Source organism: Leucopleurus acutus (assembly GCF_964270905.1).
Source record: "Leucopleurus acutus genome assembly, chromosome: 3".
Lineage (NCBI taxonomy): Eukaryota > Metazoa > Chordata > Mammalia > Artiodactyla > Delphinidae > Leucopleurus > Leucopleurus acutus.
In genome coordinates, this window is record NC_139145.1 from 27,774,696 (window position 1) to 27,784,301 (window position 9,606).

Below are 9,606 nucleotides of genomic sequence, written 5' to 3' on the forward strand. Positions count from 1 at the left end.
TAGCAGACGATTCTTATAATCAGGCACTTTGAGGACGCGCTGATTTAAAGAGAGAGGGCAAGTAACGGAGCGAGGAAGGCCAGCCCAGGCTGCAGCAATCACGAGGGCCTAAGCCTACAAGTCCCATACTGCCCCGCAAACTGGAGACGAGAGTCCGGAGCCTGCCGGGAGATGTAGTTTTCGTCGGCCGGACCTCTGCCTATAAGAAAGCCGGAGATGACTGCCGGAAAACCTCCTGCCCCACAATGCAGAGGTCGGCGGTGTCGTCACCCGGAGAGCGCCATGGATGGGGTGGGCGGTTTCTGCCGCCTCTACCGCCACCTCTGCTGCCTCAGAAGCTGCCATTGCCGCCGTCCTCGCCGCCACCCTTTCTTCCTCCCCCGCCGCCGCCTCCTCCTTCTCCGGCCCCTCGGCCACCTCTACACGACCCAGGCCCTCTGTCCTTGAGAGGAATCCGTATTCAGTCTCCTTCGCGGGCCCGGGGCGCAGCCATGGCGGACGGCGGGGGCGGAGGGGGCACCGGCGCGGTGGGCGGCGGCGGCGCCGGCCAAGCCTCGGCGGGGGCGACGACAGGCGCGACGGGAGCCGGTGGGAGCGGCGGCCCCATCAACCCGGCCTCACTGCCTCCCGGCGACCCGCAGCTCATCGCGCTCATCGTGGAGCAGCTCAAGAGCCGGGGGCTGTTTGACAGCTTCCGCCGGGACTGCCTGGCCGACGTGGACACCAAGGTAGATTAGGCCGCCTGGGCTCAGGCGGGCCGGGCTGGGCATGAGGCTGCCAGGGTTGCATTTCGCATTTCCAAAGGAGAGAGAAAAACAAAAAGACACCTTAAAAATCTCAGCAGCGAGGAGATCGCTTAGGGCAGTATAGGAAGCTTTCTGAGGGATGCCCTCGTGGGTTCGGCTCCCAGCCCCATCACTATTCTGTGCGACTTAGCCCAGTCGCACCTCTCAACTTGGGGATCCAACACCGGTTTCACAGCCTGCCTATCTCCTGTCTTTCCCAAGATGGGACTCCTTTAAAGCCCTCAGTAACAAATCTCAGTATGTTAAAAACAGTGGAGGAAACCAGGTAAGTAAGCGTGAATGGTTTGAATGCACAATCATCAGCCTATAATAACTATTCCTTTTCTCTAGCTTAGTGATTTGCAGACTTGCATGCACAGTTAATTAAGGTACATTGTTGTAGAACCAGCACCCTATTTTGTTCTCCATCATGGACTGAAAGGGGTTTGGTGCCTATTTTAGATCCTAATGCCATAGGTCAACCAAGTCAACAGATAGTACAATGCTGTTTCACTTTACCTACTTGCCAAGGTTCATTTGTATTCAGTGAAGTCACGTGTGTTAAGTGTCAGACAAACAGCAGTTGCTGGAATATTCGTTTACTCCCTTTTCAGAAGCTTCTCCAACAAGACTTAGGAGGCTCTGTTCCTGAATGGGCTGCTAGAGGGAAGTGATTTCTCCCCTCTGAGCCTATCATGGAAATCTTTTGCGTACCTCACAGCAAGATTGTGAGCTTAAAACTAGGCCTTAAAAATAGGGAAAGACCTTGTCCATGTACCCATTAAACATTTATTGATGGGGCTTGTGGATACAGGAACGAGCAAGTCACTACCCAGTCCTCAAAGATTGTATTCTAGGGTAGAAAACTGAAACGTAGACCAGATAGTATAAATAGTAAGTGGTGTATGCTGTTATTCTCCAAGATTAAAAACTCAAAGAGAAGTGCTATCCTTGAAATGGGGTGTTTAATTTTCCTTATTTAAGGTTCCCAGGTACATATTGACAGAGCTTTCACCTTTTCCAGTACTGGGTGTTCTCAACTTCCCATTGCAAGTTCTCCACTCATGTTTCATTTGTCTCACTGGGTTTTGTGTGGCTTAATCAATGTAGTATACATTTCTTTAAATCGGTATTGAGAATCTGTTGGGGGAGAGGGAATTGGAGCCTTCACCACTTAACATCTCCTTAGATGTTCTTTCTGGTAGTCACCTGGTTGATTTAATTCTTTTTTTTTTTTTTTTTTTTTTTTGCGCTACGCGGGACTCTCACTGTCGTGGCCTCTCCCGTTGCGGAGCACAGGCTCCGGACGCGCAGGCTCAGCGGCCATGGCTCACGGGCCCAGCCGCTCCGCGGCATGTGGGATCTTCCCGGACCGGGGCACAAACCCGCGTCCCCTGCATCGGCAGGCGACTCTCAACTACTGCGCCACCAGGGAAGCCCTGTCTTAATTCTTGAAGATAATGTGTTTTAGACACATCCTTTATCGCTTTAGTCCCGTGGTTCTCAAAGTGTGGCCCCTAGATCATCAGCATCACCTGACAACTTGTCAGATTTACTGTTAGGCTCCACCCCAGACTACAAACATAAAAAGTGTACTGATGGTGTTTGTAATTTACTTTGCAGTGCATCCAAAATATAAACAAACAGAACAAACTGATAGGTGAAGAAGAGACGGAGATAGTGATAGTAAGTATAATAAAATGTCAGTGGCAGGCACATTAGGTCCTTTCACTTCATGAACTGAAGGGATTATTCTGTATTGTCAGGGTCTCTTAAGGTTTGGTGGTGACATTAGCTGTCCTTTGTCCTTTTCCCTGTGAACCGTTTCGATCTAAAACTGGGTGAGTTATTTTGAATCGTAGAAGGTATAGTATCAGGATTAATGGTTAAAAGCTACAAATCTAATTCTAACTCCTGTAAGCCGAGGGGAGACTCTGTTGGCTCATGGGCTCTAAGGAAAGCTAGAATGGATAAACTGCCAGAAGGGTAGGGATGCACTTGGAACCAGGGATGCTCCACTAGGGCTGTCTTTCATGCCTCTTCTTCATAACTCTTTTAACTGTCACTGCAGAGCAGAGCCATCCATTTGGTTACTAGTATCTATTGGTTACATCTTACAGCTTCTTCCTCTAGAAACAGCTCCAGTTCAAAAAATCCCAGGAAGTGTCTGCATCGTCTCAGCATGGGGAGGTACCCACCCCTGTAGCCAGGAGAACGTGGCACCCACTGCCCTCCCCACAGTAGTGGGTAACGAAGAGGGGAAGATGGTTACCAGGAAACAGGAGCTGCTAAGCAGACAGTACAGGGGTATCTGTGAATTTTAGTCCTCACCCGTCTCCCTGCCTTACTCTCTCCAGGTCTGGTGGAGAGTCTATGCCTGTGAGTCATGGCCTTTGGGAAGAGCCCATTCATGGAGTTGAGGCCAATCGATTCCTTTGTCAGTTTCATTGACCTGACTGTTAGCAAACTTTTGTCACAGTAGCACTACATGATAAACCAAATCTCAGTGATTTATAACAAGCATTTGTTCTCATGCTGATGGGGCTACAAGTCAGCTAAAGTTCCTCTGATCTAGACAGGCTTGGTGCTCAGCTGTAGGTGGCCTGGGCTTGGGTCCAAGCTGTGGGTTGGGGTAGGTCTGCTGCACATGTGCTCATCCTAGGTCCCAGGCCAAATGGACAGGGGCTGCAAAGGACTACCCTCATCAAAGGTCACCAGAGTACAAGAGCCAAGCCAGGTGGCACAGCCACATTTAGGACCTCTTGTCACTAACACTCCATTGGCCAGAGCAGATCACACTGCTAAACGCAGTGTCACTGGGGTAGGGAAGTATTCTCTGCCCACAGTGGGAGGAGAGAGGAATGAAGTGTGAACAGCAATGCACACTGCTACACCTGGTTTGGAGAAGAACAGCTAGTGGTGCCAGAAGGTCTTGGAGGCTTAGAACATGCATTCCTTATGTTCACATGGATTCCTTGTGTTCATCAAGTTCCTTTCTGATTTTGTTCTGACCCTAGTTGGGTCTAGAACATTTGAGACCAACAAGTGCCTCTCAGGCTCCTTTTGGGACTTAAGTTTTGCTTCCCTTCAGCCTTTCCCAGTGTTCCGTAGGCGTTGACTTCAGTCTGCATTCATGAGTCATGCTGAGGGTTGGGTGGGCCTTCATTTTATGCGGAGAACTTTCCCGAGGCCTTGCTTGTGGCCAAGAAGACCCTGTGAGGTAAGCAGGGCAGTAATACTTGTTTTACAGACAGAAATAACTGAGACTCAGGTTGGCTGACCTGTCGAAAGTCAGAGAGCTAGTAAGCAATGGAGCTGGACTAGAACCCATTTCCTTTGATTTGGAAACGGCCTGGGTCTAACCTTGGCTTTGCCACATTTTAGCCTTGTAGGCAAGTTGTTTACTTTTTCTAAGCCTGTATCCTCTAACATGAGAGCAGGAGAGAGCCAACAGGACCTCCCTCGTAGAGTTATTTGCAAAGTAAGTGGGGTAATAAAGCATCTGGCATTGTAGCAGGCACACATGTTGGTCATTAATCCATGCTCTGCCATGCTGCGTGATGATCTTCATGGACACGATGGGAGTGTATTTAAGGACCTGAAATTCTGCATTTCTATGAAAAGCAGTGTTCTGAATGACTAATTTCCAAAACTTTGGTGCGTGTAACTTCTGACCTTGCCCCTTCTTTTTAATATTTTAGCCAGCTTACCAAAACCTGAGGCAGAAAGTGGATAATTTTGTGTCAACACATCTGGACAAGCAGGAGTGGAATCCTACGATGAACAAAAACCAATTGCGAAATGGTCTGAGGCAGAGTGTGGTTCAGTAAGTAAGCAGAATTGAGAGCGAAAAGGCAGTTATCACAAGCGTGACTCGCAAGAAGGCCAATGCAAGGCACTATTTGGTCAAGGTGCATGGTACTTTCCAGCAAATGTGACATACAAGTTACAGCAGACCCCGCCCCTATTAAAACTAAGATTCAAGTAAGCAAAGAACTCAATTGAAATTCTTGCTACCCACATAGGGCTCCCATGCACACCTCTACCAGGAAAGATATTCCAAATTGTAAGACATATTTCATACTCTTTGAAGTTTTCAGTGTAATGTGAACATACGCTGGAGTTCATACCGATATATCAATGTTTGGGTCTTGGGCAAGAGCAGCTGGATCTTCTCACAAGTCAGTGTGGGTTATACAAATTTTCTGAATCCACACGGCCCCTCTAAAGTGTAATGGCAGCTTTCAGGAAGGCATGGAGTCTTATTAAGGTATATTCTTCACAGCAGCAAACTGAACCTTAGTTAATGATGTGCTACTGATCGCTCATCCAAGTGACTTCTCAGTGTCACTGGCACAAAAGTGGTGGTGGCTCATGAAATCCAGTGTCCTAAGATAAGCTTTTTCTAATCCATTCAGAATCCTTTTTTTGCTCTTCATATCAGCACTTATGTTCAGGTTTTCTTGATCCACTGTCTCTCCTGGAATATCTAAAAGCTTGTGAAGCCTTCCCCTTTAAAAACAGAAGTATCAGGGAATTGTGCCGAGTGAAAAAAAACCCAGTATCAAAAAGATAGTGGTGCACGATTCCATTTCTGTAACATTCGTGAACTAACATATAATTATAGGGATGGAGAATAGATTAGTGACTGCTAGGGCTTAGGGTCAGGGTCGGGGGGTGAGTGTGGCTAGAAAGGAGTAGCATGAAGGGGGTGGGGTACAGGTGAGTATCTTAATTGTGGTGGTGGTTACATGAAGGTCCTCATGATAAAGTTGTGCAGAGCTTCCCACGCCGATGCACATGAGTGCAACTGTAACTGAGATGTAACCGAGGTCAGGAGAGTACCCGTGCTGGTTTTCTGGGGTTTTGCGCCCACCCCCTTTGTTTTTGGAGGTATAATTGACATACAGCATATTGGTTTCAGGTATAATTAGTTTCAAACATAAAGATTCAATATTTGTATATATTTTGAAATGATCACCACATAAGTCTAGTTAACATCCATCACCACGTATAGTTACAGAATTTTTCCTTTTTCCTGTGTTCCTGGCTTTGATGTTGTACTGCAGTCGTGTACAGTACAAGCATTCGGGGTGGCTGGGTAAAGGAGTGCGTGGACCTCCCTATGTAATTCCTTGCAACTTTCTATGGATATATAATTTCAAAATAAGTTTTGTAAAATAGAAAAGGATGCTTATTAACAAGCTGGCACTTGCAGTATGGCTGTATGGCTGATGAAATCTGAATCTTTAAACGAAACTAAAATTTACAAAAACTCTCAGAGTTAGGGAAGAAGCATGATACCAAAAGATGCCCAGTGCCTTGTCATTCTGGATTTATCACCCATTGCCTTTCTGTTTCTCTAGGGAGCAGACTGTGGCACAGGGATCCTTCAGAGAGAAGGGGACGATAGCTTCCACTTACTGAGCAACTATTTCATGTCTGGCACTGGTCCGTATATGTGTTATCACTAATCCTTACAAAAAACATATTTGACAGCTGCAGTAACAAATCAGATGAAACTTTTTTTTTACCCTGCCTTTTAAGGTTTAAAAGCATATTAAGAAACTAAATCTAAGCACCAAATATTTGAAAGGGTGCCATTAATGGTATGAAAACTGTCAACGTTATTGTTAATTTCTAATACACAATGATGTCATTCTTGAGGTATGCATGTGGCGCTTCTCTTTATATACCTTTAATATGAAATGTAACACAGAAAGGTGCTTAGAACAGAGATGCAGTCTAGCAAGTAATTAGAACATCCCTGTAGTCACCACCCAGGTTGAGAAATAGAACTTACCAGCACCCTCCAAAACACCCCGGCCCTGCTTCCCTCCTTTCTTGATATACCTTCCTCCTCTCAGAAGGTTACCATACTTCTGAGTTGGATGGTCATTCTTTCCTTGCTTTTTTTTCATAGTTTTACCACCTATGTAAATATTTCCTCCTTTTTGATTTGAGCTAGAATGTATTTAACCTGAAAACATGAATTTGGATGTAGTACTGAGACACTTCTATGTGATTCTTGCTAACATTTTGAATTTGAGGCAAATTCTAATGAAGTTTTAAAGTGAAGATTTGCTACTTAACCCTGTAGATGAAACACTGCAGCCCTCAGCATTGGCTGGCTGGCCTGGCTGTTCAGGCCCAGAACCTGTATCCCAGTTCTGCAGCGTGGAGGGCTTAACAGGAAATCAGGCTCTACTGTTGAATCTAATTATGACTGATAAGTCTTTTAACTGCATATTTGTTCATTTCATCTTCCGTTTTAGGCTCCTGACAAGATCCTGTTTTCTCCGAACACTTTTAAAATCTCCAAGAAAGGGAGCTACACTCTTGGTACTTTGTTTTCCTTGGTCAGGCTTTCACCTCCAGTAAAGACCCCTGTGAATCTGACCTGGGAAGCAGGGTGGTGTAGGTGGACAGCCGTTGGCTTGTGCCTAAGGAGAGGTGGCTTTGCTTCCCCACTGACCCATGGCCTGCTGCTGGCCTCTCTGTGTTCCACGGTGCTCATCTCTAAGGGCACACATTGTCTATTGGGGTCTGCCCCAAAGTGCCCCTGTACTCTAATGGTGGTCTGTTTACATCTAGGCTTTCTGTTGATAAGCTGTCAGTTCCCACTGGATCTAGGAAGCACTTTATTCACTACTCAGCCTAACCAGTTCAAGGCCTGTTTCTCATCTCACTTATCACTGTGTGTGTTCACCCAGTTGTCTCCTTGGCTGTACCCTGACACACCATTTGCCCCATTACTGCAGGACCTATTTTTACCCAAGCAAAAGCTTGAATGGCCTAAGAACTCAAGTCTAAAGGAAAGTAAGTAAAACCTGTCCACCATGCTTGTGATGGTATTTGACTGTTTTAATCCTTCGAGGAGAACAATTCAGTTTGACCCTGCATGGACTATTTTCCAAACCCTTCAAATGAGATTTGTTTCCTGTGACCATAATCTTCCTCACTACCCACCCCTGGTGTTTGAATATAGACATGTTGACTAATTTTTGCTCTATTTCAGAAAGGATTAGGGATGTATTTTAGCCCCTTAGGAACTGAGAACCAGTCTGTTTCTTGTCTGTTTACTTGTTTGCTTCCAAGTTACCTAGTATGTGTCATAGGTAACAACCACAGCCGAAGGCCTTGTTGAATTGCTGGTGATGCTGTAAACATTCCCAGCCCTGACTGATTTGTGTTATATAAGATTTAGGGCTTACTAGCCAGGTTGCTGCTGGAGGCTGCTTCTCCTGCTTTGACTTGTGAGAGGATAGATATTGAAGGAAATGGAGTCAAGTGGGAGGCTTACTGGCTTTGACAGACTGAGGTTTTCAACTCTCCCCGTGCTGTCGGTTCTTTCCTACCATATTGTTACTTGCTCTTTGTCTTTGGGACAGTTTTGTTTGGTTCTCTTGTACAAGGTTGAGGTGGGAGTGGATGAGATTGCGTATTAGGAATAATGATAGCTGCTAGTCATGAATTGCCCTCTAGAGATATCGTGGCTTGAACCCTATGTGGTAAGTGGACCGCCCTGTGAAAGAACTCCCTCAAGGGGCTGTACTTTGGACCAGGTGGACATTTATTGGGCTCTCTCATGACATTTGGAGGCTAAATAATGGAATGATCTATTTGTCTTCTCAAGGTCAGGGATGTTGGAAGCTGGAGTGGACAGAATTATTTCCCAGGTGGTGGATCCCAAACTAAACCACATCTTCAGGCCACAGATAGAACGAGCAATTCATGAGTTCCTGGCAGCCCAGAAAAAAGAAGCTGTGCCAGCACCCCCTCCAGAGCCTGAAAGCCAGGACCCTCCAGCCCCATCCCAGGATGCTTCCTAAGGTCCAGTATCCCGTCTTTTTTTTTTTTTTTTTTTGCGATACGTGGGCCTCTCACTGTTGTGGCCTTTCCCGTTGCGGAGCACAGGCTCTGGACGCGCAGGCTCAGCGGCCATGGCTTACGGGCCCAGCCGCTCCGCGGCATGTGGGATCTTCCCGGACCGGTGCACGAACCCATGTCCCCTGCATCGGCAGGTGGACTCTCAACCACTGCACCACCAGGGAAGCCCCAGTATCCCGTCTTTTGTCCAGGAACATTCACCTCTGGCTTATAGATATAGAAAATGGATAGAAAAGGGGTAAGCCATTATTTAGGGTCATGTTTCTTGTCTATTCAGAAAAGTATTTACTGCAAATGGACTTCATTTTGTTATGAGTCATTTTTTACTGAGAACTAATTAGTAATGTTTTCCTGTGTCTGTGAGTATGATTTTCTGTGCCAGCAGAGCTAAACGTTTAAGCTGTGAATAGATGTTTCATTAGAAACCATCTGGGATGATTGGTGTGCACAAGGCAAATTCACATGAAAGTCTTGTTGTTCTGAAATTGTTTAAATGAGTCTCTCCCCTGGACATGAGTTAACTTGGGTTTACAGTTTTTATATAAAATCAAGCAATGCATTCTAAAGTGGCATCCTAAATGGGGCTCAGAGTCTGCTTTAAGCCCTGCTGGATTTCCTTGTATTTAGTAAGGATTTCAATTCACCACTGTCAGTTACCGTGGGATTCTTCTGTTATGAGCACTCCTTTTTTTTTTTTTACATTTGAAATTTAACTTTAAAAATCAGCTCTAGATACACAAAACAATGCTTTCTGCAGAGCTTGGGAGACATTAGTAAACGTAAGCAGCGATCACCAAGTAAGCAGTGGCGGACTCAGCTCAGCCATTGTTGGTAACCATCAGGGTGTGCCTCATCCCTTCATGCTACTTCGGTGTTCTCTTTGTAAGAGTCTTTAAGATGTCTGTTACTTTTGATAAATAAAATAAGCATC

The 9,606-nt window shown here is 45.9% G+C and overlaps 1 protein-coding gene across 3 annotated transcripts; it reads left to right on the plus strand.

Annotated features, from left to right (window-relative positions):
* Positions 1-288: 288 nt before the first annotated feature.
* BOD1 (biorientation of chromosomes in cell division 1) lies at positions 289-8,643 on the plus strand. Of its 3 annotated transcripts, none has more exons than XM_082837327.1 (4): positions 289-728; positions 2,409-2,471; positions 4,487-4,611; positions 8,422-8,643. In XM_082837327.1, the coding sequence occupies exons 1-4, from the start codon at positions 492-494 to the stop codon at positions 8,615-8,617; spliced, it is 621 nt and encodes a 206-aa protein (XP_082693453.1). In that variant the 5' UTR covers positions 289-491; the 3' UTR covers positions 8,618-8,643. The 3 variants fall into 3 exon arrangements, with proteins under 3 accessions (XP_082693453.1, XP_082693455.1, XP_082693454.1); XM_082837329.1 differs by lacking the exon at positions 8,422-8,643 and adding an exon at positions 7,061-7,200; XM_082837328.1 differs by lacking the exon at positions 2,409-2,471.
* Positions 8,644-9,606: the final 963 nt, after the last annotated feature.

What these genes read in the sequence shown, in the direction of transcription:
- BOD1 (XM_082837327.1), top strand. Translation starts at nt 492, where the DNA reads ATGGCGGACGGCGGGGGCGGAGGGGGCACCGGCGCGGTGGGCGGCGGC. An exon ending in TGGCCGACGTGGACACCAAG is followed by an intron (nt 729 to 2,408) that starts GTAGATTAGGCC and finishes TTTACTTTGCAG; the next exon opens with TGCATCCAAAATATAAACAA. An exon ending in AAGAGACGGAGATAGTGATA is followed by an intron (nt 2,472 to 4,486) that starts GTAAGTATAATA and finishes TTAATATTTTAG; the next exon opens with CCAGCTTACCAAAACCTGAG.